Raw genomic sequence first — 27,761 nt, 5'->3', positions numbered from 1 at the left:
CGCAAGATAATCTTTGCCAACAAGAAGGCTGGCGTGTCTTGGCTGCAGCTCCACTGCGCTCTTGCGGCACAGCTGCTGGGGTTTGGCGTCTGAAGTGTTTAGCGAAAGAGGGCGACGGGCGGCCTCTGGATTGCAAATTTGACAGACAGTCTCCTGCATCTGTAGACCAGGCACCGTATGCAATTAATTTACATACCCAGTACCTGGCGTGTGGCGATAGGGCGCTGTGCTTTGGTTCTACACTGCGTTGCGCTGCACTCGAGCGGCCCGCACGATTCGGACTGATTTCGTTCCTCTGATGGAATTCGGAGCCGCAACGACAACTGCTTGAACGACAATGCCGCTCGAGGTCCAGCTAGGACGACTTTTCGGCGGCCTCGCTTGGATCGTAGATAGATGCTGTTGTGCCAGTGTTATTCTGTTTGTTGAGTCTCTCTTTTGTGATATGGACAGAGTGGGGTGTTCCTCATCTAGATCTCGTTTGAAATTCCTCTCATGTTGACTTCTTGTTCAATTCCCTTTCCAAATATTGCTCTAGTAATTCCATGACCTTGCGGTCTTCTTTCTTCTCTTGCAACTCACCGCTGTCCCACCACAGGTGGATGACACCAAACACAACTTCAATCACAATGAGCCATATGATCGTCCATTCCAACATCGACGTGTGCTTCTCGCTCAGTCGTTCGCGGAGCACGGCAGCAATCTCAGAGGCGTAGTCCATCTTCTCGTTGAGTACTTTGATACGCACTCCGACATCGAGTGCTTTGCCAACCATATCGTAGTAGCCTTCCAGCCCGAGCTCATGTGGGCTGTCCCAAAAGAGGTCCGGCAGGCTGTCCGTAAGCTCTGAGTAGAGATTAAGTTGTGCTCGGATCAAGAGTAGCTCGCCAGTTTTGCGGAGGATTTCTGATTGAGTATATTTCAGTGGTTTTCCAGAGCTTAATGTTAATGGAATAGACATCGTGGTGCCGAAGTAATTCGATAGTGCGTTTTCCAGCACTGCCAGTTTCGTAGACCGAGCGAGCGCAGAGGAGAAGGCGATCTTGGCTAAAACCGTATCGACTTCGGAAGCCTTGTCATTGCCCGAGTCCGTCATGGTACCAAGTATGATAGTGTCGCCTACGATGCGACTTGTGTCTCTGTTCGGGTCCTCTACATAGTCCATGTCTTCGACTTCCATCCTTTCTGGATGTCCAGTGTTCTCTGCAAGACGTTAGGTTGCTCATCCTTCAGCTGCTCGTGATCAGTGTAGACACAGAAGGCAAGAAGCCTTGGCTGTTGCACGAATCGAATGCAAGTAAAATACACCCGGGTGCTTACCTGTCGCCGCTGGCAAGAAGCGCTCAATTATATTGTTGGCCAACTTGTCAGGCACATTCCACGCCACTACGCAACCTGAGGGAAAGACAAAAACATCTCCTGGACCCTGCGGCTTGTCCTCGCCGCTGGCTTCATCTTTGAGCTCATAGTTCGGCGTCTGCACGTGGAGGACTTGAGGGAACAAATTGGTGCCGAACGGATCCGCTTTGTAGCCTTCCCGGTCGAGCTCCCAGCGCGCTCTGCTGAGATTGTACTTCTCGGCCGCGCAGTATGCAGTCACCTCTTTCAGGTCTGCATCGGGGTCGACGTGTCGCGTCTTGCCACTGCCCTTGATCAAGTCGTTTCGTTGGGTCTGCGCAGCGACGGCGACCTTGCGCAGGGAATTGTTCGTGGCGCGTTTACTGGCAGCTTTCCGCTGCTTGTGCTCGTTCGACACGGCAGCATTCTGCTCCTGGCGTAGAACACGGTTGGAGGTGAAGTGATTCCGCGGTAGCTTTCGAGCACAAGCTGCCGACGTGCTGTGCAGCTGCGGAGCTTGCAAGCGGCGGATGGGAGCGCTGCGCGTGGCGGGAAGCGTCGTGAGCGATCGTTTGACCACGGCGCGAAAGGCGATGAATGTCGCTGCTCGGTTTGATGCCATGTGGCTGCAGTTGCGCAGCGTGAGGAAGGTTGACGAAACACGGCGGCATGACGATCGTCGGGCACAGCTGCAAGCTCTCTCGCGGCTGGCCGAACGCGGACTCAGACGACATGACCAACAACACGACTCACGGCCAGACCGACGTGCCCACTTCCGGACCACATGAAGCGATAACGACTCGCCTCGATGGGTGATGCAGCATGTCTGCGCAGCCCCCACGCACGGAAGAGGAGGAGACGGAGGAGCAGCACCACTCCGGCCTCCAGGTTGATGACGATGGCGGAGAGGACAACGAGGCGGAGGAGGAGGAGGACGACGACGACGACGACGACGGCGAAGACGACGACGACGAGCCCAAGCTGAAGTACGCGAAGCTGACCCCGAGCCTATCCAACGTGTACCGCAATGGCGATCTCACCACCGCCTTTGGCGTGTATGGCGACAAGATGGTCGTGGGCACAGCAAATGGCAGCGTACATGTCCTCGCTGTGCCTACGCTACAGAGCTTGCGCACCTACAAGGCGCATTCGGCCAGCGTGACCAGCGTATCCGTGTCTCCGGTGCCGCCTGCACCAGTACTGGTACAGTCCAAGGACGGCAGCGCTTCACTGCTACAGGCCACATTGCCCACCGACAAAAAGCTGGCCCCTCCTACGCGAACTGCCACCAGCACATCGTTGCCGAGAGGACAGCAGCGATCACAGCAAGCCGCTGTTCCGAACACACCGAACAACCAAATATATATCGCTACGTCCTCCCAAGATGGGCACGTATGCGTGCAGTCGCTGGTTGATCCTCAGGATGTTCAGCTTCGCAACTTCGCGCGTCCCGTGAATGCGGTGGCTCTTTCGCCAGAATACAAGAGCGACCGGACCTATCTTTCTGCCGGCTTAGCTGGGAAGCTCATACTAACCGTTGGCGGGAGGGCTGGAGTCAGCATAGACGCCAATACAAACAGTGCGGCAGCTGCGGCGACGGGTTGGCTTGGAGCAATTGGGTTGGGGGCTAACAACGGCACGGATACCATCTTGCACTCGGGCGAAGGAGCAATCAGCAATATCAAATGGAGCTTGAGTGGGAAATGGGTCGTATGGGTCAATGAAGAAGGCATCAAGATCATGCGAAGTCACCTCAAGCTTGGTAGCGAGAATCGGGAAGACGCCTGGAAGCGTATAGCACATGCGGCGAGACCGAATCGCAAAACGTGGGAAGACATGGTTGGCGTGTGGAAAGGCCGATGTGAGTGGATTGATGAGCAGGGTCTGGAGAGCGACGAGCTAGCCACTGGTCGTGGAGAGACACATTCGAAAGGCGCGAATGGCACAAACAACACAGATGGTCCAACACAAGGCAAGAAGAAGTTTGAGCGATTAGTCGTGGGCTGGGGAGACACCGCGTGGGTATTGCATGTGCAGTCAGGAAGCTCAGTGCCCTCGTCACCCAACGCAAAGAGGCAAGTGGGCAGCGCAGACATCATACATAAGATGCAGTTCCGAGACTGTATCATTTCGGGTATCAGCCTGTACACGCCCTCACTCCTGGCGATCTTGGCATATCGAACGCGAGACGACGATGACAAGCCCATCATGCAAGCACCTCTCTCCGAGGACAAGTCCAGCACCCCTACGAAAACAGGCCGTCAGCATCGACATACTAGTCTGGCACCACATCTTCGACTTGTCAATGTGGCTGATGGTGAAGAGGTCGAGCTCGACGAGTTGGCTGTATCACGATACGAGACTCTTTCGTCGCAGGACTATCACCTGGGAACGCTTTACATGCCTCCCCCATTGCCCGAAAAAAGTGCGAAAGAAGAAAGAGGAAAGCTTGGCGAGCTCTGGAATGTTACTCGCGATGTCGCAGTCACAAGTGGTGGCTATGCCACGAGGATCTTCTCATCGAGCGCGAGTGTCTTCAGTGGCAGCAGTGGAGATCGAGATGCGAACGGCAGAGCAATGTCTTTTGCGTCTACTGGGCGTCAGGGCTCTGGAATGGATGTCACCTCGACCCCGGTACTCACTCGCAACGTGGACGCTCATCCATACTCACTGGAACCTGGCCTGAAGCTGTTTATTCACTCCCCTTTTGATTGCGTGCTAGCTGTGAAGCGCGAACTCTCTGATCATCTTGAATGGCTCCTCGAGCACGAGCACTACGAAGATGCCTGGAAGCTGATTGACGAACATCCGGAGGCTGTCGATGCATCCACAGCCGACCTACAGTCCGTCTCATCGACTCCCACTTCCCCCAACAAAACCGGGACAAATCAGAGTCTCGCCGACTTTTTCGGATCTGATTCCAGCTCGCAGGCCACAAATCCTGCTAATGCTCTGCGTGCTCACAACGCTGCTCCACAGCGAGAAAAGAGGCGTATAGGCGATCTCTGGCTGCAACAATTGGTATCAACTGGAGATTGGCGGCGCGCGGGAGAGGTTGCCGGCAAGGTGCTGGGAACTAGCAGTCGATGGGAGCACTGGGTGTGGACTTTTGCTCAGTCCAGCAAATTCGACGAGATAACGCCATACATTCCATCAACGACGCTGCAACCTCCGCTACCGAGCCTGGTGTACGAGGTGATTTTAGGTCACTACATTGTCAAGGATGTCTCTCGTTTAACAGATCTGTTGGACAAGTGGGATCCGGAGCTCTTCGACGTTCAGAGCGTCATCAGTGCCATCGAGGATCGCTTGGACAGTGGCGAAGTGACCAAAGATACTACAGAAGATGGGGAGAAGGGCCGAGACTGGCGAGCCCTGATGGATGCGCTCGCCCGTCTGTATCTTGCCGACAACCGAGCTGTAGACGCTTTGAGATGTTATATCGCGCTTCAAGATGCGGAGAAGGCATTCAGCTTGATGAGAGAAGAAAAACTGCTGGATTCTGTCGCAGATGATATCCCAGGACTCCTGATGCTTCGTGTTAGCAGAGAACAGATGCGATCAGCAACCTTATCCGAACTGGAGGAGGCCAGCACCGAGGCAGTGCAATTGCTTGTGGAAGAGGCGTACCGCGGGACGATACCTACGCCTGAAGTCGTTGCTCAGTTGCAAAGTAAAGGCGACAAGTTCCAGCCATTCCTGTTCTTCTATTTCCGCGCACTCTGGAACGGTGCTTCGTCACCAAGCAGCAGCGCAAATGCTGCTCCTCGACGAAAATTCGATCGCCGTATAGACGAGGGACACATGCTGGTCAATGATCATGCCGACCTGGCTATTCGCCTCTTCGCTGAGTATGATCGTGATCTGTTGCTCACATTCTTGAAGTCATCCGAAGTCTACAGCTTCGACAAAGCAGCTGAGATATGTGAGAAACGGCACTATATTCCGGAGCTGGTACATATTCTCAGCAAGACGGGACAAACCAAGCGTGCTTTGTTTTTGATCATTGGCGAGCTGGGCGATGTCTCGCAAGCCATTGCTTTTGCGAAAGAGCATCCAGATCTGTGGAACGACCTGCTGGACTACAGCATGGACAAACCTTCGTTTATACGTGGTCTCCTAGAAGAAGTCGGCGCCGCGGCAGCATTCAATCCAATAGACGTGGTGCGACGCATACCCGAGGGCCTTGAAATTGAAGGCTTGAAGAGCGGCATTCAGCGCCTCGTCCGCGAATTTGAGATTCAGCTGTCCATCTCAGAGGGCGTAGCTAGAGTGCTGAGAGGTGAGGTAGGCATGGGTATGGACACGCTTCGTGCGGGCCGTAAGAAGGGCGTGCGGTTTGAGGTAAAGCATGAGACTTCTACCGAAGTGAATCTTGCCGTCATCGATCCTCCTACGCAGGTGCCGGATGGCGAGGAACTACCTGTACCAAAACGACTGAGCAAGACCGATGCCAAGAGCGAAGTCGCCCAAAGACCTGCAAGGCCGGGACACTGCGTCGGCTGTGATGAGGTTTTCCACGAAGACGGTAAGTATTGCATCCACCGCCCAGCACGAATCAGCGACAATTCACTGACTTATGCAACAGAAAAGGAAACTCTCATCGGCTTCGCTTGCGGGCATGTCTACCACTTATCCTGTCTTCTGGACGCGAATCCCGATACGCACGCAACGCGTGAAGCAGAAGACTTGCTGGATGAGATGCACCGCGCCGCAGAAGAAGGGCAGGACTCGGGATACAGCGGGAGAAGTGTTGGAGCAAAGGTCGCGCACGCTCACATCATTGGGAATGTGGTGAAAGGAGGGTGTCAGCGATGCGTGATCCCCGAAGGAGCATGAACAATTGTACGGTCCGCAAGCATACGGACTGGGGACTGAACAAGCATGGCATTGTTTTGTGACGAGAAGAGGCAGATCAGCATTTCGTGCGCAATAAGATACCCAAGTACTGCAGAACATGATGGTGGGTGGAAGAAGTTTGTAGGATTCCCGAATTACAATTTTGACCCATCTGATGGCTTACTCCAGCCAGTGTGAAGGTGAGTGATGTTTCAATTCCGATAGTTCTAAGTCACTATGGACAAGGGCTGGACTAGAGAACAGAATTGCTGGCATCATTGCCGATTTGTTGCATTCTGCATCGGGTTGCTCTGTTCTGCTATAACCTTACTGCCGATTTCGCTCTTTCTAGGCTGTCGTCTCGCGAAAGAGAATGCTCATGCGAATGGACTTATCTCATTCCAGCTCCTTTTCAAACAAGCAAGTACGCGAAAAGCGCGGCGAGCGACATTCCGGCAGCAGGAATCACTGCGTTTCCTGCGTTGCCAGCAGTCGTCTCCGATGGCGTAGTCTCAGCCGCCGCTCCAGAGGCTGATGGAGTCGTGGTGGCGGAAGCAGATCCAGAAGGTGCAGACTCGGAAGCACTTTCTTCAGCATGATCGTGGTCATGGTCTTCGCCGCTGTGGTCGTGATCGTGGTCCTCCTCTGCTGCTTCAGAACCTTCGCGAGCGAGTGTAAGCTGTGCGCCTGAGGCGTCGTTGCATTGGCTGGAAAGCAGGTCAGTCAGACATATTACGACGAATTGCTGGATTTCTGTGGGCACTTACATTGTATCGCTGTTGGCGCCAGCTGTGCAAGCGGTGTATTCTTCCGGCGCGTCGTCCTCATTGGCGATCTCGGTCGTCACCTTCCACTCGGTTTCGCCTTCGAAGCAGTAGTAGCCATCGGCATGGCTGTGGCAGGAAGTGACTTCGGTAGGAACGCCCGTGGAAGCGCTGGGAGCCGCAGATGAGGTCGAGGAAGTCTCTTGTGCTGCTACATTGCTGGCCAGCAAAGTGGTTGCGAAGAGGAGAGCGAGGCGAGAGGAGACCATCTTGCCGGATTGTGGTTTTCGTTGCTGCTGTCCTTGATGGTAGTCTGTCGGCGGAGTGTTCGAGAAAGGAGTTTCAGTGGGCAGAACGATGACTTGTAAGTCACCTGGCGAGAGATTGAGCGCTCCTCTTGTCGATGCGACCTACCGGCAGCTTCTTAAGAAGAGTCTACAGCTCGAATGCCCTGCATCGCCTGCCACGCGAGCCAAGAAACCTTTGCCTTTGGAATGTCCGTCTTGAGGATAGACACGGCCAACAATTGGACAGATCATGAGCCACAGACTCCCTCGAATGGATTCGCTTGAGATTCTGAGCATGTTTGGCATACCAAGTCGCAACTTTGACTTGGCACAAGTCTGGGCGAGGACATTGATGGCCAACGTCACGTGTGGTCGCGATGTTGTGGTATTGCATCCTGTAGTTGCATCTTGCTGAGATTGAAAAGTGTCGACTCGTCGAGCCCGGTCAGGAATGTCTGCCCGAGTGATGTTACCATCGGAGCGTGGCATACTATCGTCGTCTCTTAGGTGAGCTCGGTCTAAGGTCCATGCGTTACCATATCGGCATCGTTCGCTCTGCATGCTGGAGACCAATTCTGAAATACCTTTCGGAGCCGAGATACGGTTCACTGGAGGGCGATTCCAGTACCAGAGATCCTGCCAGAAGATCTTCGAATGGATATTCCTGCAAAAACGGATGGCCGACATGGACTTTGAACAGATCATCAGCCTGCGCTGAGTTGTGAATAAGGCATTGCATCTTCTACCTCGCTCTCTGCCCCAACGAGGAGAAACAGGAATCTATGAGTCCCGCACCAGCACTCCGAATGATCTGCGTGACAGCCTCGCGGCCAAACAAACTTTCTCGTTCAGCAAATTGCTCCTCGCCTTCCATGAGCCCAAAATGGTCTCCATCCGCTTCAAGCGCTTCCCAAATATCCCATCCGAGTCGTCTTCGATCCAGATCCGCGGAATATTGCCCATGCGTTGTCCAAGTAAAGTTCACAGCCTGGTCAAGTTCGTGGAGCGATCCTTGTCACTGCGTGTTTATCGAGCTCATCCATGTCCGGTTCCTGCATACAGACAGACGACGCCTGGAATGCAAGGTCTTGACATAGTCCGGGATCAGGTTGCCTGGTCATGGAGAGATTGCACCCACATCAGCGTTGGTACACTGGCAAGTATGCGGAAATTGGTGCAGAGAGATATCGGTGTTGGTATTCGAGAGGCCGAGATTGCGGTTGCGTTGGTCACTTTGAGATGGTCTCGATGAAGTCGATGCCGTCGTCGTCCGTGGCACAGGGAGCGGATTGTGGCTCGTCCAGACCTGCGAGGAATTCAGGCTTTAGCCGTGTCTAGAGCAATTCAGTTCATAGTCAGCAACAGACCGTAGAAATGAAACGAGAGCGGAAAAAGAAGCGTGGTATCATAAACAGTTCCCCTAAATATGCTGTGCAAAACTGCGCTGCTCATTACGAGATCCGAGCTGTCACTAATTACAATGCGCCTCTCCGTGTGTTGTAGAAAATGTCCGACGATTAGCTCACTACGGAGCGGCTTGTCATGCAGACCTTGATCAAGAAAGGAAAACCTGCGTGCCTCGGAGTACCGTAGCTGGCAGCGCCTCTAGTAACCACCCGCCGCCATGTTCATCATCCCCACAAGGAGGTACGGCATGATCATCCGGAGACGTTCGTTTATAGATCGAGGAGGTCGCACAGCGCGCCGATGCCGAGGAGACCACTGTTGGTTGTAGGGCAGCATGCCACTTGGTTGCTGCAAGGATCGGACACTGGAGTGAATCAGTTGGGTAGTCAGCGACAGATTTGAAAATACTCACAGATCATGATAGCGCAGTTGCCACCGAGCAGAAGACCGCCAGTGTTGCCATTGCAGCAAGATTGTTGCGTGCTGATAGAGCAAGGTCCTGGTGGAGGAGGAGGAGGAAGGCAGCCACCTGGAATACCACATGGGTTTGGTGGTGGTGGTGGTGGTGGGAATGGGAACGGCGGTGGTGGTGGGGATGGAGGAGGTGGGAAAGCTCCACACTGCCCGCATGGTGGTGGTCCGGGTGGGAAAGGCTGGGGTCCGGGTGGGAAAGGCTGGGGTCCGGGTGGGAAAGGCTGGGGTCCTGGAGGGAAGCCGCCGGGTTGAGGGAAGGGTGGCGGTCCTGGCGGGAATCCTGAAGGTCCGCCAAATGGTGGTGGCTGTGGAACACCTCCTCCGATCGGTCCGCCGCCAGGGACGGGCTGAGGGAGAGCTGCTGTACGTCAGTAATGCGCTCCCAGAAGAAGTCTTGCTAGTCTCACCGTTAGGAACGTAGCCACCGCCGCCGCCGCCGTAACCTTGTGGTGGAAGTTGACCACCAAAACCTGGACCAGCTTGACTGAGGCCTGCGGCCTGAGGACCACCGAAGCCTGGAGGAGGCATGCCGCCTGGTGCACCGCCTGGGTAGCCTCCCTGCTGCGATTGCTCTTCAGGCACAGGAGAGGCGTATGACAGAACAGCAGTCGCAAGGACTGCGAGAACGGTAGAAGCCTTCATTGTGTGGGGGTGTGGTCGTGCCGAAACGAGTGTGGGTGTTATAAAACGAATGTAAAAGTTGGATGTGGAGCGAACCGGTTACCAGAGAGGCGATGGCAGTTTGCTGATGAGAAGAAAGAGAGTGTCGCTGAGAACATACCTTATATATCGCAACAACCTCTTCGACTGGCTCAGCTAGGGGGCGCGAGGACCACGTGCCAAGAAGACCTGTTGAACTGCATGCCCTGCTAATTCCAGCAGCGCAATTCAACTCTGAGGGGCGAAGAGTGCACGAGCAAGCCATGGTCAATGGTTGTGGGTACCCTGTCATGGCCAGATTGACTGAACAAGCGCCTTGTGCATCCGCAGAATTCACTTCTCATGCTCGACAACATGCTCCTAAAGGTGAGTGATCCACCATTCGGCTGAAACACTTCAACGTCCTTGATTGATGTTCTTTGCTCAGATCCTCGAAAGGTGCGTACTGTCTCAACTTGGAGCATATTCCTCGCATTGCAACATCGTGGGTCTGCATTGCAGCGACGCATCGCCTATCTCATGTCAGTCCCGTCGAAGCCATGCGTATCCATAGCAAACCATCTCGGCAAAGGAAGGTTCAGCTGGGGATGCAATGGGATTCTGCCTCGTTCGTACGCGCCCTGACAGGTACACCATGATCGACAGTATAACGAACTGGCCAAGCTTGGAAGCATCAATCTCCTGGCGTCCATGCATGAAAGCTTCGAAGCTGGCATTTGCGCCGCACTGCAGCCTGTTATGATGACGGCAAGGTATTGGGAGTTTGTTCCATGTGCCCGCTGAGCTGGATGTCCCTGCCAGGAAGGTGGGAGCAAAAACCTTGATATGGATTCTGGTGATTAGAGTTAAAACGATAGACCGTCGCGAACTGCTGGCGGAGGGCCCAGATCCGCCGCGCTGCGAGCTTGGATGTTTCCACAGCAGAGGACACAGATTCTCGCCCCTCGAATATGTCCGACTGCATGTGTGATGGCTGGAGGGAACGAGTGTGGTTGAAGTTGACGTTGTGCTGCTAGCGGTCCGCGCCTGTTCGCAGATCATGGCCCGTATAACGAGCAAGGATCATGCCAGTCGCTGAAACGCAATTCGTTCTTCAGGCCTGTCACTCATCGCCGCTCGTCTGGAAGGCAAGTACTGCCATAATGTAAAGAACATAGTAGTCATGCTTCCCAACACGCTGGTGTGATATAAATGTTGTATTGGCGGTGGCGCCGTGGCATCAGTGCGACTGTGTGTTGCGAGAGTGCACGAGACACGGTACCATTTGTCTTCGCCCATCGTCAGTGATCTGATAAACGATCCCAGCTCTTGTTTCGGCATCAACGTGTGATCTGCCTGCTTCGATAATCAGATTGCGTTGGACAGAACAGAGCGTGAATGCTCAGCGGCAACATAACGAACTCGGCATGTCGGTGAAGTCGCTGATGAAGTGGCGCATGCTGAGTTCCCTAATTCGGAGTTCACGCTCTCGAAAGCCAGCTTGTAACCCTAGGCATAGTTTGATGAAGAAGAAAAGTGCAGGACCAGGGCCTCAAGAGATACGGCAAATATTGCACGACTCATGGTTCCTGATTTCGCATAGCGTCTCCTCTACCACATTTGGAAGTTATGGCAATGTCCGACCATGCCAGATGGTAAGGTCCATGCGAGATGAAACATTGTTGGACCCATTTGCGATTTGAGTGCAATGCTATTTCGCGAAGATATAGAGCAATAGGATCCGTGCACATGACGACGGCATCCGACGCTGCTGGAGTTTTTCGCTCAACCGCCTCCTCGCCCTACGTTCGCAGACGACCTTCTAAACGCTGCCGATCACCTGAAGTCGCCTAGCAGCTCATGGGAATGAAGCAAAAAGAGGCACCGAACGCACGCGAGCGAACATGAAATCCACTTGCGGCAGCGCTTCGTGTATCGACTCGCCCAGCGTTTCCACAACCACCGCGAAAGATGTGACGAGGACAATCCAGTCGAGTGCCAGATTTACGGATACTGCAACGAGCACCGCACCCAGTTGACGGTTTTGCGCGCTGGCTCGCCAGTCCCAGGCTAATCTTTCAGCCAGAGCACACTGCCGCGGTTTCTTCTGAGACGCGGACAGGTACAACAGCGCCGCTACTTCTGACGTGCATGTCGAAGAGAAAGCGGCTCAGTCATGCGCGGGTGTCCTTGTGGCTTGTCTCCCGTGTTCCAGCGTGCAGGAAGAGGCGACTGAAGGGAATTCGAGACGTCTGCGCCGGCGTCACTTGAGCCCGGTCGTTTGGGGAGCCAGCGGTGAGTGTGGGCTGTGTCGCAGGTAGTGAAGCGTCCTCTGCGGTCGGGGTTCGTCGCGGTGTACGGTCATCTGTCCGGAGCGAAATGAAACGATGGTCATGTTTGGGTGCGTGGTGTGTGTGGTGTTGATGTGAGACGGTCCTGTCGCGGAGCAAAAGCGATCAGGCGCCAAGTGTTGCTTGGCGATGCTCTTTCCTTTCCTTACTGCGTTTGAGAATGAACGTGAGCAGGAGCGACGACGAAGCGGGCCAGGAGCGGCAATGCTGGGGTTGTCACGAAGCGGATGTTCTTCCCTGAAATCTGTACCAAATGCGCACGTAGACACAAAGGACCAAGTAAAGAGGTGAAGTATTTGCTTGAGATCTGGTAGATCATATATTTCAGTAGCTCTCTGGCTATGCATTCATGCTACTCATAAACAATGCATCTCATATGCTATGGTATCGTAAAAGACAATCATCAATCATGCAGTAGATGTTCTGCTATGCGTCGCGATCAATACGCGTACGCCAGAATCGATTCATCGTTCGTTTGTCGAATCTTCCTGTTGGTGCGTTGCAGCCAAATGCGCATGACCCAAGCAGCGCCAGCGCAGAGCATAGAGAAGCCAGCTGATGCACCCATGGCAATTGCGTAGCGTGGCTCGTCTGAGGATGGCCATAGGTATGGAGTCCAGACGAAAGATGCGTTGGCAATGGTGTTGACAATGGCAAGTGCAGAGGCCTTCTTCTCTTTCGTTTGTCCGCAAGTGGCAGATACCCAGCCTAAAATCAGATATGTTAGCATTTGCGTCGGAAGGCATTGCATTTTCAAGCGGAATTGCTTACCCAAAATGATCGAATTCACTGCGTATGTGCCGATGGCGAAGACAACCATTCCGAAGTAGCGCGCACCGGTGTTCAGCGTCGCCGCACAGAGTACGAAACCGAAGATGGCCACTGCCTTCGCGACAGTAATGTGCCATGTTCGCTCGTTGAATTTGCCTGAATTGTAAGACCACCAGATTGAGATGCCACCAGCGATCAGGTATGGAGGGCAAGTGAGAGTGAGCGTGATCTTCTGGTCAAATCCGAGAGTCTCGACTGCGGTAGGGAAGAAGTTCTTGAAACCGTTGGCAGCCAAGTGCATGTGTTGCATGAAAGCGAAGAGCCAGAGCTTGGGATCGGAGGCAGCAGTCTTGAGACCAGCCCAGACAGAGACAGCTTCTTTCGCGCCGACCTGGTCGCCTTGCACACGGCTGTTGGCGAGCAGACGCTCCTCAGGAGTGAGCCACTTAGTGACGAGTGGGTCATCTGGAAGGATGAAAGCGGAGCCAATAGCGACCAGCCCGGTTACAGCTCCTTGAATGATGAACAGCCATTTCCATCCTGCGAGGCCAGCCATGCTGATAGGAGGTTAGCACATAGTCTTGCACTGACGCATCAAAATCCACTTACCCGTCCATCTCGAAAATGCCAAGGGCGATCAGGCCTGCAAAGGCTGTAGCCAGGATGTTGCCAGTGTAGAGGATAGAGATGCGGGTGGCTAGCTCCTTTCGAGTGTAGAAGATACCAAGGATGTACAACGCTCCTGGGTAGTAAGGGGCCTCAACAACACCTACGGACTGAAGTTAGCTAGTTCCGCAAATGCTCCGACGATGTGACGGTACGAACCAAGGAAGAATCGGGTCAGGAAGAGACCAGTGAAGTTTGTGGACATGGCAGTCAGACCCGATACAACAGCCCACAGGAACATGCACGACGACATGTAGTACGACGGGCGCAATCTCGTGATCAACATGTTTGATGGGACTTGACCGAGGATGTAACCGACGAAGAGGATAGACACGCATGTCTGGTATTGGGAGCCCGTGAGTTTTGTGTCTTCTTCGAGCGAGTTGATGCGTGCGAGGGCGATGGCATTGCGATCGAGATAATTGAGCCAGTACATAAGCCAGAGCCTGGAGGACTGTCAGACTCTGCTTCACCTTTGCCAAGGCTCATTTTGCAACTTACGTGGGCATAATGTACCAGTCCAGCTTCTTCACGAGTGCAATTTCCGCAGGATCTGTCTTCTCGTGGGCACCCGAGTAGTCGATTCTGAGGGCCTTGCGCTTCTCTGCCTCTGCCTTCTCCGAGTCGTTGGTCTCGACTTGGTAGAGTACCTCGTTCTTTTCAACTCCGTGCTTCTCGTCCATCGTTGTGGTAACCATGGTGGGCAAGGTCTGACGAAACTCGTTGTTTCGCAAAGGAAGAAGAGGGGGTAAGAGGAGGAAGGACAAGCTGGACGGCCTCTGGGAGTGCAGAGCTGTCTGAGAGATCGACGAGAGACTGTTGTGCGACGAACTAATATACCAAACCCCTGCTCTCAACTTTCAACCGGACTGATAACGACATTGTAGCCGCACTCGACGATGCAGCGCTACTGGGCGTAGCCAAGGCGCCTCCAACTCCAGATCCATGCGCGATATTCCTCGCCCAGGCTGGGGAAGTAACCTCAAGACTGAGATTGGCGTCTTGGTATGGAACTCGTGCATGCTAGGGTGCTCTCCTCGGCCGCTAGAACGAGTCAATCAGAGGGAATCATGCATGGAAGAAGGCTGTGTACGCCACGCCACGGTTGGTCAAGTGGACGGCACCAGCAGGTTCGCGGCGCAGAAGGTTGCCAGTGGTACAATGATTCCCCATAGCGTCCCCAGATGCCAAGGGAGCGAAGCTGGAGAAGAATGGGGCCTAAGCGATAATGAGCGCGGTGGCGGACGCACGGTGCAACAACCAGCGGTCGGGAGTGGTCAGTTAGGTGCTTGTGATTACTTGGCCGCAGCGGACAGCTCTTGCGCTGCGAGTAGAGTTCTTCTCGAAGTCTTGGAAGGTCGGAAGTTCGAGGAATGTCCACACGTCGACCACGCGAATTGATCAGCAAGTTGGATATGCAAACCTGTGGACACGAGTCTCGACTTTCACGTGGCGTGCACGAGACCGTTTTCCCCAGACCATTTCCCCGCACTGGGGCAGCGTTGGGAACGAGAAAATCTCTGCGGGCTTTGTGCGACACGAGAGTGTCCGTCGGGGAGCAATTGTGGCATCGGGTGGAGATCGTGGACAACCCGTCGTTCTTGGCTGCAGCGGTACCTCGTACTAGGAGGGTGACTGCTCGCCTTGTCGTGAACCAGGCCATACGCGACGGGCGTGATTGGTCTTTGAGCCCTCCGCCAACCTTGCTGTGCTCACTTGGAATTGCCCTACTCAGCATGCCGCAAACAGGCAAGCATGCCTCGCTCGGAGACTGTTCGTGAAGCTCTCGCGAAGCCGTGTGAAGCTGCCAAGGTGGCGGTCAAGGCACTGAGTAAGCGAACATGGGAGGAACCGGTACCTGAGACGGGAAGGGATGGAGAGCCATGCGCTGAAAGTTCTTCCGCGAGGAGAGCCACAGCGCGTTGCCGGCCTGATTATTCTTCATCATGCGCGAGGATGGCATTGCATTCTCCAGATGGTCCCCGCTGGTGGCTTGGGAGGGCTGCAAGGGTCCAGAGGCAGACAAAACATCCCGTCCTCGAGTGGAACATGTCGCATGACCAGGGCGTTCTCATCTCCATCGCGAGTGTCAGTGTCAGAAACAGCGTGCTTTTGCAAAAGCAGAGATGGCCATGGGCGCTACGGTGAGGTGTGCGCTCCTCTGCTATATGTCTGCTGCCTGCTGTGTGAATGGCAGGATCAAAGATGCGATATCGGCAGCACATGACGGAAAGTGCGGTTAGATCTAGTCATTCGCCAGCACAGCTGAACGACGATCGCATACATTTTGCGCCTACGAATCGTCCTCGCGTCCTCTTCCTTTCGATGGCACGAAAGACCTCCCCTTGGCGAGGCATTGGCACACGTGAATGGCAGCCATCGGCAGATCCGTCGCCTGGTTCTGGAAGGAATTCGGCCTCTCGAGCCTCCACGAAACGGGTCGGGATGCCTACCTCATTATCTTGGCCAGATCGCTACGCATGCTTGCCTACGGAACTAATGCACTCATTCTAGGTGAGTCAGCAGCTCGTCGATGGCGCTGAGCAGAGCATGGTGCGCTTGTTGCGGTTGTGTCGGACGCACAGGACTGACCGAGTGAATAGCATTGTTCTTCTCTGAGCTTGGCTTCTCCGATCGTCGGATAGGTGTATTTATGACCTTGACGCTGTAAGTGCACATTCTGGAGTACTCCAATCCACCTATTGACCTGGTCCAGCGTCGGTGATGTCTTCCTTGGCACCTTCCTCACCCTCATCGCCGACCGCTTTGGTCGGCGCAAGATCCTCTTTGGCGGGAGTATCGTGATGGTCTTCACTGGAGTCATCTTCGCTGCCTTTGAGAACTTCTGGATCTTGCTCTTCGCAGCAGTGATAGGAGTCGTATCAGCCACAGGAGGTGATTTTGGTCCTTTTCGATCAATCGAGGAGTCGATGCTTTCTCAGCTCACAAATCCGCAAACTCGCGCCGACGTCCTCGCATGGTACGTAACCATCTCTGCTTGGGGCTCCTCCATTGGCAGTGAATTAGGTGGTCGAATCATCGAGCAACTCCAGCATCGAGATGGATGGACTTTGAAAGATGCCTACCACGCGATCTTCTGGGTGTACGCTGTCATGGGCGTAGTAAACATCGTATGCGTTCTGCTCTTGACAAAGAATTGCGAAGCAGACACGATCGAGGAGAAGTACACCCCGGTTGCTCAAGATGAGGGCAGCGACCATTCATTTGTGCTTACTGACAACAACAACCCGGATCGCGGCTCTGCTGATGAAGCTTCACGACACCCTGGACCTACCAGGCCCAGCACCAGGTTTCAAGGAATACGAGCATGGATCTCGAAATGGATGGGGGACATCTCGAGACCAACACTGTCCGTGGTCTGGAAGTTATGGCTCCTTCTCGCAGTCGATTCATTAGCCGACGGCATGGTCCCCTACAGCTTGACCAACTACTACATGGTATGTGACGACCACAACACAACCTCTTGCATTTACTGATTCTTCCTACCCCGACAGGACATCAAATTCCATCCCTCCAAATCTACCCTCGGCGACGTAACCTCCATAAGCTACTTCCTAACCGCCATCGGTGGAATCTTCGCCGGCCCACTAGCCAAAAAGATCGGTCTCGTAAACACAATGGTCTTCACACACATTCCCTCTTCGGCCGCAGTCCTCCTCTTCCCTCTCCCCAACGTTCTCTGGCTCACTGTGATCCTCCTCTTCGTCCGCGCAGGCCTCAACAATATGGATCAAGCCCCTCGTTCAGCCCTCATAGCCGCTATCGTCAAACCCTCCGAACGCACAGCCGTGATGGGAATCACAGCAATGTTGCGAACGATGGCCGCGACATCAGGACCGATGGTCACGGGATTTCTGGCGAATTCGGATCGGTTTTGGGTGGCTTTTGTGGCGGGCGGTGCGTTTAGGCTGACGTATGATATTGGTTTGTGGGTGTTGTTCACGAATGTGAAATTGCATCAGCATGAGCAGGTTAAAGGTGATGTTTTGGCTTCCGATGAGCATACTGCGGCTGCGGAGCAGTTCAGACTTAGTGATGAGGAGTCAATTGCAGGGAGGACATCTAGTGATGATGACGATGATGATTATGAGCACGATGAGGTTCGACGACAGAAGTGAGTCTAGTTGAGATAACAGAATGAGGTTAAATACAGCTACGAGAGACGAGAAGGAATGGCACAGGATCACGATAGAGATAGAATGCAAGAGCGAACATCAACGAGTTTTGTCCCTCGCAATTTCTTTCCGCAGTGGCTCTCTAGAATTATATACGCTAAATGGGTATCTCAAAAACATACGCGAGTACAATTGTGTACGACGCGTCTCCTTGCCATGTGCGACGCTCACATCACCAACCACTGCTCCGTCACAGCTCGCGCGGCCACATCATTACCTGCCAGCGCGTACATGCCCTGCAACGCGAATGCAGCCTCCATCGCAAAATCCTCCACTTCGACCTCCCGCTCACCCGGGATGCCATCAAGCATCTTTGCCTCCTCGCTCTGCGCTTCAGCCTGCACTGCCTCGCTTAACGCTAGAACTTTCTCGTACGCTGGCAGCGCCAAGTGACTGAGGCCCAAGTAATGCCACATTCTGGCAACATTGAACTCGGCTTCTTGAAGATGACAGGCTCTACCGCTAGCGATGCGAAGGTCATAGTATCGATAGAGGAACGCCAAGCCTTGATGGATTCCGAACTGACGGTTCTCGGTCTGCCGCTTCATGCTGTTCTGGATCCACATTGTTGCGATACTCAAATTGACGCAAATATTGTCAGGATCCAGAGCCAGCGCGCGATAGTAGTACGGAAGAGCTGAAAAGCTGTGATTTGCAACGGCAACCATGTGGCCATAGAGCAACAGGACGCCAGCATCGAGATCTTGCAGCTCTCCCGCCAGCTCGTCAGCTTTCTTTTCGAGACTTGGCTTTTGCTGCGACCAGTCGAAGCGTTCTCGCAGTTCTGGCGGCATGGCGAGGAAGTCATGCGACTTCACCATTCTGAGCATCCATTTCTGTGTTGGGCCAGCTGAGAACCAATTCGAGCCGAAAGCGAAACGGTTCACGGCTGCAAAAATTTGAAATGCTTCCCCACCACGGTCCCCAGTGTCCTTAACAAGGTCCCGCGCGAGGTCGATGATGAACTGGTTGTCGTTGAAGGTGAGTCCACAGCAGAGCGACACTGCATAGGTTGTCATCTTGAGTCGAATGTTGTGATAGAAGACATTGGCGCCGGCGAGTACGTCCTGAAGGATGCGGTAACACTTGTCTTGCTCTGCGTTGCGCGCATAGACCAAGGCAAGATCTGAAAAGACGTGGTGCCAGTCCGAGAAGGGAATATTGAGGAACTTTTCTGGCGTCTTGGTGTCGTCCGGAAGTTTAGCATCACGCTGGTACTTGCCTTGGTCTCGATCTGCTTCCTTCAGTCGCATGTACTTGTCACGGTCTGGAAAGAAGACCTTCATATCCGTGAAGTCATCGAGCATTCCTAGAGCGCCGTGAACCCAAGCATCGGTAGCATCCTCGTCGCCCTGCTTCATGCCGGTCCAATGCGCTTTCACCTCGAGATGGTTTGCCAAGACGCGCTGTTGGATGTCGTGAATGAGCTGGGCGCGATCCTGGGCTTTGAGCGCTGCTTTGGACGGCGCCTTGATCTTCTTCCTCAGTCTGGGCCTCTTTGGAGCTTTTGCAGAGTTCTCGTCATCATCATCGTCATTGCGCTCGTCCTCGCCTTCGATGCCGCAGATAGTCTCCAGGATATCCTTCTTGCCCTTTTTCATGCCAACTAACTTTCCACGCCCTCTCTTGGTCGACTTTGGTGGCACAAATGGCTCTGGGGCTGCTGGGGGCAACTCGATGCGTTGACTGACAGGACCGCCAAGGAGGGAGCTGCCCAGCACAGGGCCATCAAGGACTGGATAAGGTGTTGGTGCAATGCTATCGCCATTCCTCAGCGTTATCGGAAGTGGAGCCGCCGGACGAAGTTCTCTAAAGTTCATGTTAGGCTCTATCCGAGGCTTGATGGGCGGGTTGGGATGTCTGCGAATCTGTCTGTACGGCTCAGGTAATATCACGGGGCGCGACTTGACGTCTTCGGGCACCATTTGCACTCCTTGCTCCATCAGAAGATCATGTCTACTGATTTTGATGAGCTCGTTGCAGAGGAATCTTGCCTTGTCCAGCTCTCCGGCGTCTTCGTACATTTTCGTCAACTTGGCTTGTGAGGCGCGTAGATGGCCGTGCTTATCGCTTCGGTTCCGCACGATGACTTCGTGGCATGCAATGGCGTCTTGGACCTTATCGGTGTACTCATAGCACAGAGCCATCCAGTACCATACATCGTCCGACAGTCCTCGTTCCGGATGGTCCGCCTCCTCACACTCACGCAGGGGCGCGAAGAATTTGAGAGCCTCTTGGTACGAGCCATCTTTGCGCATGGTTTGGGCCACGTCCTCGAAAGTATCACGGTATTCGTCGACCACATCGACGTTCAGCAGAAGCTCGCGGAAGTGTCGGAGCGCCTCTTCGCGGAATTCAGGGCCCATCTTCAGACGCAATTTGCCAATGCGCACCTTGATCTCGATGGGCATGCCCTCCCCATACTGAGCGGGGTCACGACTGACATTACCCCATTGCCATTCAGGTACAGCGTGTCGTCTTTCATCGTCAAGGTCCCATTCGCAGTCATTATCGCTCACTCTGTCCCAGAAGACGTCGCCTTTCCGACCGAGCAGCCAGCGTGCTATTCGCTTTGCCTGCTGGATCCCAATCCAGGGATTACCGGCCAACTCGACCAATTCCAGGTAGATATTGAGATGCTCCCAATCTTCTGTGGGGTCGTCCTCATCGCCGAAAGTCTGAAAATTTTCCATGTAGTAAGTGAATGCGATGTCATAGCGATGTATGGCTTGCTCTTGTTCAGCTTTGTCGGGCCATGCTGCACAGAGCACTGCGAACTCTTTCAAAAACGCTGTCTTGTAAGGAAAGATCCTCAGGATGTTCTTCGCATCAAGCCGAGCATTCTTGTTGTTCTGACCGCGTTTCTGAAGGATGTTATAGAGGTGAAATTTCTTCACCCTCAAGTCGTATTGGTCAGTCTCGGGCTTTGTGATGCTGATGGCGTGACCAAGGTAAAAGATAGCTTGATTGATTGTGTCAAAGTCGAGTTCCTCATCCGGCTTGTCGGTGATCAGATCTGCAAGATGCTCCCAGTTCTTGGCCTCGCGAGTGGTAGGGATACCAAAGCGCAGCGCTTCAATTGCATCGTCATGTCGACCCTGTGAATCCAAAATCTGAGACAGCAGAGAGTGAGCACTCCAGATCTCCGGATTGGCACCAATGGCTAAGCGGACAAGATCGATAGCGGTATCGAGGTCACCCTCCATATAAGCATTGTTGGCTTTCGCCATGTGTTCCTTGAAGACTGGACCTGGGTCGACTTCCTTCTTACGCTTCCGACCACGATTCTTGGCACGATCACTCGGCCTGCCACGTTTGCTGACGGTGTTCTTTGGAATCTTGCCGACATTCTCATGATCAGTGCCCCTCAGGACAGCTCGCCATCCCTTCTTAGGCTTGCCACCACGGCCACGACCTCGGCCTCGAGAAGATCCGCCACGAGCAGGCGTGTCCTCGAAGATGATTTCTTCTTCCGCCTCTGCCTCTGTCTCGCCGTCATCAATTCCGGGTATGTCCACAGCCCAGGAGTGTTCCTCTGGTCGAAATCCAACAGCCTCATAAATTTGCTCATTCGTACTTTCCATCGCAAGTGCGGCCGCTCTGCGAGCCATTGCCCGACCTGCTCCGCCATCGATTTGAGCGTACCTCTCTGCCATCCGAGCACGCTCCTCCTTGGCTGTGAGCACACCAGGCGCTCCATTCTGCGCGTAAAAGTCTTGCGCGGCTTGTTGTATCCGATCATCAGCGGGCATCGCATGCCACGCAGTGAGCTGAGGAGCGCCAAGCTGACGACCACTGACACCGATTGGGGGATAAGGACTTGGTCCATTGCCAGGTCCATATGGTCCTGCCCCGCCTGCGCCATAGGCATGGACGCCCAGATGACTCGGATCTGGGTACTGCGAGATAGTCTGCGGCGGTTCGTAATTGCCAAGTTGTCGTCGTTCTTTCCATTGCTGTGGGACGCATGTGACGCCAGCGCGCACGCACGACTTGCATCGATCTGGATCATTTTCGTCTGGAATACACTTGACCTTTCGAATCTTGCACGTCTTGCATGCCGGTGCTTCCTGGGTGCGCTTGGCGGGGTTACTGGCACCGGCGCCATTCTGATTGGGAATTTCTGCAGCTTGAGACTCGAGACTTTGCAAATCGTGAGTACCAAATGTGGCAGCCGCAGCCGCGTCGGTCATGATAGTATCTTCCATTTTGGCAGATATTCGAGCTGCTCCAACGTGTACAGGATTCGTTCCTTAGTCGGGAGTGTGCCGTGTCCCGGCTGAAGGACATCCGCCACTACAGCTAAGTGCGGAAGCTGTGATGATGTGAAGTGACATGGATCTGGAAGTCGACCAAATGGCCGGAGAGTCGTTGCGCGCACCACAGTGATAACTCGACGTACGTGGAGTCGAAAAGAAGACCTACGGCAGAGGTTGGCTATGAAGACTGAGGTTCGGAAGGAATAACTATTGACCGCGAATGCCAAGCATTGTGCTGCTGACTAATCTCGCACGTCACATGCTTCCTACATAGTCTGAAGCGATGTACAGAGCAAGCGTTGATTCAGATGCATGCGCTCATGCGCTCCTTTCATATGTATACAATATGATACAGATGGTAGCCGAGTAGACTTCCTGTGCACTGCACAACTCCCCAGTCCTCCGCTGAATCTGAACAGCTGGGGACGGCCCATATATCTATGACGCTTCGACAAATGTCGCTTTGCGGCATTGGGTAATCTCGCCAGGCAAGTCGCTCCTGGATGTATCTTATTTGCTCACCCCACGACTCAGACATATCCTGAGCTGCATTCGTCTCGGCCGGTCTCAGCCCACCTAGACTGATCAAGGCGGTCCGACAGTATGAGGGGAGATCTGTGGCGATGGCACGCTCGTTTCTTGTTTATGCCTCAACAGCTCTTTCTTTTCATGGCTTCCCTTGTACGCCCTCAGCAGCGAGCTTCTTGATCGTCAGATCTCGTTGGTATTCCATCACTCTTCGCTTCTTAAAGTATGTGACCTGTAGGTAGCAATTAGCCTCATCATCTCGCAGAACACCCACATCCTACATACCCAACTGCTAGCGCATGTCCTCTCGAATTGCGCCAGTTCTGGAGAGCAGTGTTCCTTTGCCTTTTTGTCCTCCTTAATGCTATCAATTATGCCATTCTTTTCCAGGCACTCAAAGAATGCGTCTCTTCCTTCCCAGCATTGTGCACGCGCTGACCTGTCTGGCGCAATATATCCTCCGTCTTTTGATGGCTCTGGTGCCGGAGGCGTCGTTTGCTTGGAAGAGCTAGAAAATAGGCCCATAGCTGGCGCAGCTTATCAGAAACTGTTGCGAGGAAGCCGGGACGGCCTAGGGTCTGGAGAAGTTGGTGAGGTGGTCACGATGTGTTGCAAGACAGCGAGCGATACGTGCGACACCGGTATTCGTATGGCGTCCCGAAGTTTGCGCTTGTGATGTGGATGCATTGAATGTCTCACAGGGTCGAGATCGGCGACGGGATCAGGCTATAGTGCCGAGGCGACAAAGTCGTGGGATAGCCAAGCTCTCGACATACTCCAATCTTGGGAAATGGCGCACGGAGGTGATACCGATCGGACCAGACGAGGTGTGCGGTGCTCGAAGTTCAATGAGCCCCATTTTGTTACCACTATGATCAGTACAAGCATCAGGGCAAGTCCCTTTGAATGAGGTGAGCGGACGAAAGCGGACAATATGAGTGGGCAGCCCGAGTCCAACGATTATTCATCCCAGTCTATGAGATGAGACGAATGAAGTTGGAAGTGGCTTAGACATAAGTAAGCTTCAGACCGAGTAGCGGGCGAGAATGCGTCTGATCAAATACATCGTGGCGTGGAAAGCAAGGCATTGCGGCAACTTGCTGACAGGCGCCATCGATGCATAATAAGCGAACGCAGTGCCTTGTTCTGTCCGGATCTCACGAATGCGGATGTTGGTTGTGAGAGCGATAGGCGATCGAGACATGGGGAAGCCGTCAGGTTCTAGAGCTTGAGTCGGCATCCGAAAAAGCACAGCGGTCTCGTGATGGAATGTACCACGACGAGACCGTGCTGTGGGGCGTCTCGAGTGTTGGTGGTCGGTCGAAGAGGAGCTTGGATACTGGTGGGATGGAGGGCAGAGATTGGAACAGCGGGCAAGAAACCCAACGAAAGGTGTCGGGAACGCCGCGAGTGTCGCAGGAGCGTCCGCGATAACCAAAAGGCTTGCTCGTGCTGGCCAGGGCCAAGTCATCGGCTTGGAGATGGATGCGACACTGTGTTGTCAGATTGCGCGCCGTCCGTGCGCTGAGCATACCTTACCGTGCAAAAGAAGTGCCGGAGCGTAGAGTACAGGCTCGCAAATGTGCTTTGCTCTTGCAGCTGGCAATATTTCTACCCTCTTTCTCTGTCTACCTGATCGTCTGCGCCTGGAACGTCGCCGTACACCGATTGGCGCTGGTGTTGTCGACTCGGCCGCCATGTCACGATTATTAGCAGCCAGGGTGAGAAGAGGGCAGGAGCCGCCCATTCCAGCTTCTCTTCTTCCAAACTGAATCCGTGTACGGAACGCAACAGGTTGGTAAGTGCCCCTCTCACATACGCACCCACACACGGCCGGACCTTCTGTTTTGATACAAAGGAACACGTGCGAGCGCGTGGCGCTACAGTAGCTCCTGCCATCCATACACCAGCACAGTCCAGAGGCTCAGATCGGCTTGAATCGGGAGACTGCCTCTGGCAACGGCAAGAGTTTCACCGCCCCTCCATCCAGCGACGAGCACTACGACGCGTCTTCTCGGTCGCGCGCCGTGTTCTTATTGTACCGCGCTCGCGGCTGGCTGCTTGCGCACTGTCATCGCCGCTCCTCCCATCGCCGCCGCCGCTCCTACTCCCGCTGGCCTCTCATTGGCTGCCTACCCTCTCTCCAACCACGACTTCCCACTCACACCCGCGCGCAGCACTCAATAACACCCTTACCCGCGCGCAAATGCTGACGATGCGCCGCTCAGATGCAGGTGGATGCCACGAATATGAACTCAGGATGGAACAACGGACAGGCCAGCATGTTTCAACCGGGCGCCGGCCACCTTAACTATAGCCACCTCGACGGCTTCGACGTCAACGCCTTCCCCAACGGCAACGCGACTCCCCAGCCCGGCCAGCAATTCGCGAACCCGTCGCAGACCTTCACGCCGCAGTCCACCATCCCAGCGAAGCGACCCCACGATGATGCGTCGCGTTCGCAGACGCCCTCCTCCTACGCCAACTTCCCTGGCCAGCAGCAATTCCCCAATGCGCCCACTCCATACCAGCACCTCCAACAGCCTGGCTCCAACAACAACACTCCGTCGCCGACCATGCAGAACCAGCAGTTCCGCCCGCCGCCTCAGCAGCAACAGCAGCAACCTCGGATGAATAACGCGTCGCCTTCGCCTTTCCCAGGTCAACAACAATCGGGAAACTTCGGCAATCCGGGCACACCGCAGAATCAGGGCATGGCGCAAATGGGCCAGATGGGTATGAACATAGGCGCCATGAACATGCCGAATCAGATGCAGCAGCAGATGGCCAACATGAACAACATGCAAGCCAACAACGCGTCGAGGGCGTACCAGATGAAATTGCTTCAGCATCAACAACAATTGCGCGCCAGCGGCATGCTACCTCCACGCGCCATGGGCGGTCAGCCTGGGCAAATGGCTGCGATGGGAGGCATGCAGGGAATGCCCGCAGCTGGGCAAATGCCGAACGGGCAGATGAACCAGCAAATGATGCAGGCGCAAGCGCAACAGCAGGCCAAGCGAGCGCAATTTCTGAAAACGCTTGCAATGTACCACCAGCAGATGGGGAAACAATTCAATCAAACTCCTGTCGTTGCTGGGCGTCCTGTGGACTTGTTCGCTCTCTGGACAATCGTTACCAGTGCTGGAGGATCACCACAAGTCGAAAAGGGTGGGCAATGGCCGACAGTAGCTGCGAAGATGAGCTTTCCCCCGACCGTCGCGGAGGAGTTGAAGAACGTGCATACTACTGCAATCGCCGGGTATGAGCGCATCTGGTTCCAACAAAAGATGCAGCAGAAGCAGCAAGAGGCTAGGATCCATGCTCAACAAATGGCATTTAATGGACAGCCGCAGCAGTCGCCGACAAAGATGATGCAGCCGCCCGGGCAACAAAATCAGTTCCAGCAATTACAACAGAATCAACAAGTCCAGCAAGGCACTCCCGTCCAGGCAAATGCATCGCTACCTCCCAATGGCATGTCGACGACACCTCAGCAGATGATGGGCAGCGCAGCTGGAATGCACCATAGGAGGAACAGCAGCTTGCGCAAACCTGAGCAGATGACACCCCAACCTGGCGTTCGGCCAGATACCGCGTCAGCGTCTCCTCTTGTCACGAAGCAACGCCCGCCATCCGTCAAGCAAGAGTCCACGGGTGCGGTCATGAAGAGCGAGGAGCCTCAGAGTACGAACTATCAACCACAAGTTCGGTCGATAGAGACGGATGGTGGCTATGACATCCCTGCGTTATATGAACTTGGGTCCGCGATCGCCGCCAAGATACCCAACATGCCTACAGTCGACGAAATGGGCGTGATCGACACGAAAGCCATTACTTTGAGCCTCGCCTCAGGAATCCACGCGGAAGTGCGATACGCTCTTGATGTGCTAGCAATCATCTCCTTCGACCAGCGTGTGGCTCTCAATCTCAACTCATGCGAAGACCTCCTCGATGTAATCGTTGACTGCGCAGAAGAACAAATAGAGATACTCTCTGAAGATGCCGCCGAGGTATCGGATGCGCTGGACCTGCCTTCCTACGAGGATGTCTTGCGAAGCGCGAAGCTTGAAGCAGAAACGCTGCAAGAAGTTCCCGAGTTCGGAACGCGAGCGTACGATCTCGATCGCGCGGCTGACAAGCTCATCGCCATCACAACCACCTTGAGAAACTTCTCATTCTATGAGTTCAATCACTCGTTGCTGACTTCGGCGCCCCTCATAAAGTGGCTCAGCAATACAATTCGGCTACTCGGCACTCGCAATATGCTACTCCGAAGTCATCTCAACACCGGTGACTACTTCAAGGATACCATCATCTTCCTGTCAAACATCACACAAAGCTTGGAACTACCCACGAGGGACGATGCCCTCCATATCTTGCACTTCCTTTTGGCCTTCGCACCCCAGCCAGCTCCTAGCTACGTCGAAAGCGGTGGCAAGCTGAGGTTCACGAGCTTCTCCCCTATACAGCACAAGTACCTGCCGCCTGCTGTCGACTGCTTGGCAAAGCTACTAGCGAGGCAAGATCCCAACCGTACCCTTTACAAGAGCATATTTGCCGAATCCTACGCAATCACTGAATCGCCACTAGATCTACTGACGAAGGCGTTCGCGTTGTCAATATCAGTGTTACCAGATCGGTCAAAGGGCCCAGTCGGCAACACAGCACAGCTGCGGATCGTGGAAGCTCGAAAGGCCTACTTGACACAAGGCATGCTGGCTGCAGATATCCTCACTACGCTAGCACCAAGTAGTGACGCGGATCTTGCGCGTGCATGGATAGAAAGCGAAGACGGCTGGGCTGTCGCGCTCCTCAATCTGGCCGCCTTGTTGTCTGTCGATCGAAATCAGGCGGCTGGACCTAAGGGTCGTGAACTTGGCATGGATACGGAGACCTTCAAGCTCATCACATATCGGGCTCTAACAATGATGAAGCGTCTCGCAGAGAAGGCCGGCAAAGGAAGTGTACGGAATGTCCTCGCACAAACGAACGGCATTTCGAATGGTGAGGCGAACGGTACGAGTGGCGACGATGACGAACCAGATCTTCCTCTTGGACCCAAATGGGAAGGCATACCGCAAGGACATGCAATACTCGGAGCTTTGATGATGCCTAATACAGACAAAGTGGCGTTGGGCTTACTTTGCGGGTTACACGAGATGGCCATGTCTCAGAGTTGAGCTCCCAGACGGTGCTGGCGTTGGACGAACGACCTTTCTTGAGGAAGAATAGATCAAAC

General features: G+C 54.2%; 9 protein-coding genes across 9 annotated transcripts; 3 read left to right on the top strand and 6 right to left on the bottom strand.

The window, feature by feature from the left end:
• Positions 1 to 493: 493 nt before the first annotated feature.
• Positions 494 to 1,960, bottom strand: RHO25_002772 (uncharacterized protein; the record flags this gene model as incomplete). The annotated part of the gene is made up of 2 exons (XM_023598327.2): positions 494 to 1,203; positions 1,321 to 1,960. 2 exons carry the CDS (start codon positions 1,958 to 1,960, stop codon positions 494 to 496), a joined length of 1,350 nt encoding a protein of 449 aa, XP_023455025.1.
• A 200-nt stretch (positions 1,961 to 2,160) lies between these two features.
• RHO25_002771 (uncharacterized protein) lies at positions 2,161 to 6,177 on the top strand (the record flags this gene model as incomplete). The annotated part of the gene is made up of 2 exons (XM_023598326.2): positions 2,161 to 5,866; positions 5,927 to 6,177. 2 exons carry the CDS (start codon positions 2,161 to 2,163, stop codon positions 6,175 to 6,177), a joined length of 3,957 nt encoding a protein of 1,318 aa, XP_023455020.1.
• A 412-nt stretch (positions 6,178 to 6,589) lies between these two features.
• Positions 6,590 to 7,210, bottom strand: RHO25_002770 (uncharacterized protein; the record flags this gene model as incomplete). The annotated part of the gene is made up of 2 exons (XM_023598325.2): positions 6,590 to 6,884; positions 6,945 to 7,210. The coding sequence occupies 2 exons, from the start codon at positions 7,208 to 7,210 to the stop codon at positions 6,590 to 6,592; spliced, it is 561 nt and encodes a 186-aa protein (XP_023455019.1).
• Positions 7,211 to 8,904: 1,694 nt separating this feature from the next.
• RHO25_002769 (uncharacterized protein) lies at positions 8,905 to 9,751 on the bottom strand (the record flags this gene model as incomplete). Its single annotated transcript, XM_023598324.2, has 3 exons — positions 8,905 to 8,999; positions 9,048 to 9,467; positions 9,517 to 9,751. 3 exons carry the CDS (start codon positions 9,749 to 9,751, stop codon positions 8,905 to 8,907), a joined length of 750 nt encoding a protein of 249 aa, XP_023455018.1.
• A 2,787-nt stretch (positions 9,752 to 12,538) lies between these two features.
• On the bottom strand, positions 12,539 to 14,234 carry RHO25_002768 (uncharacterized protein; the record flags this gene model as incomplete). Its single annotated transcript, XM_023598323.2, has 5 exons — positions 12,539 to 12,807; positions 12,871 to 13,427; positions 13,480 to 13,639; positions 13,696 to 13,982; positions 14,038 to 14,234. 5 exons carry the CDS (start codon positions 14,232 to 14,234, stop codon positions 12,539 to 12,541), a joined length of 1,470 nt encoding a protein of 489 aa, XP_023455017.1.
• A 1,671-nt stretch (positions 14,235 to 15,905) lies between these two features.
• Positions 15,906 to 17,675, top strand: RHO25_002767 (uncharacterized protein; the record flags this gene model as incomplete). Its single annotated transcript, XM_023598322.2, has 4 exons — positions 15,906 to 16,050; positions 16,140 to 16,203; positions 16,253 to 16,994; positions 17,052 to 17,675. 4 exons carry the CDS (start codon positions 15,906 to 15,908, stop codon positions 17,673 to 17,675), a joined length of 1,575 nt encoding a protein of 524 aa, XP_023455024.1.
• Positions 17,676 to 17,899: 224 nt separating this feature from the next.
• Positions 17,900 to 21,940, bottom strand: RHO25_002766 (uncharacterized protein; the record flags this gene model as incomplete). The annotated part of the gene is made up of 1 exon (XM_023598321.2): positions 17,900 to 21,940. The coding sequence occupies one exon, from the start codon at positions 21,938 to 21,940 to the stop codon at positions 17,900 to 17,902; it is 4,041 nt and encodes a 1,346-aa protein (XP_023455023.1).
• A 718-nt stretch (positions 21,941 to 22,658) lies between these two features.
• Positions 22,659 to 23,044, bottom strand: RHO25_002765 (uncharacterized protein; the record flags this gene model as incomplete). Its single annotated transcript, XM_023598320.2, has 2 exons — positions 22,659 to 22,751; positions 22,805 to 23,044. 2 exons carry the CDS (start codon positions 23,042 to 23,044, stop codon positions 22,659 to 22,661), a joined length of 333 nt encoding a protein of 110 aa, XP_023455022.1.
• Positions 23,045 to 24,747: 1,703 nt separating this feature from the next.
• On the top strand, positions 24,748 to 27,702 carry RHO25_002764 (uncharacterized protein; the record flags this gene model as incomplete). The annotated part of the gene is made up of 1 exon (XM_023598319.2): positions 24,748 to 27,702. One exon carries the CDS (start codon positions 24,748 to 24,750, stop codon positions 27,700 to 27,702), a length of 2,955 nt encoding a protein of 984 aa, XP_023455021.1.
• Between the last annotated feature and the right edge of the window lie 59 nt (positions 27,703 to 27,761).

This window comes from Cercospora beticola, chromosome 2 (assembly GCF_033473495.1).
Source record: "Cercospora beticola chromosome 2, complete sequence".
NCBI lineage: Eukaryota > Fungi > Ascomycota > Dothideomycetes > Mycosphaerellales > Mycosphaerellaceae > Cercospora > Cercospora beticola.
The sequence above is the reverse complement of the archived record's forward strand: the minus strand, read 5'-3'. Positions and strand labels throughout refer to the sequence as shown.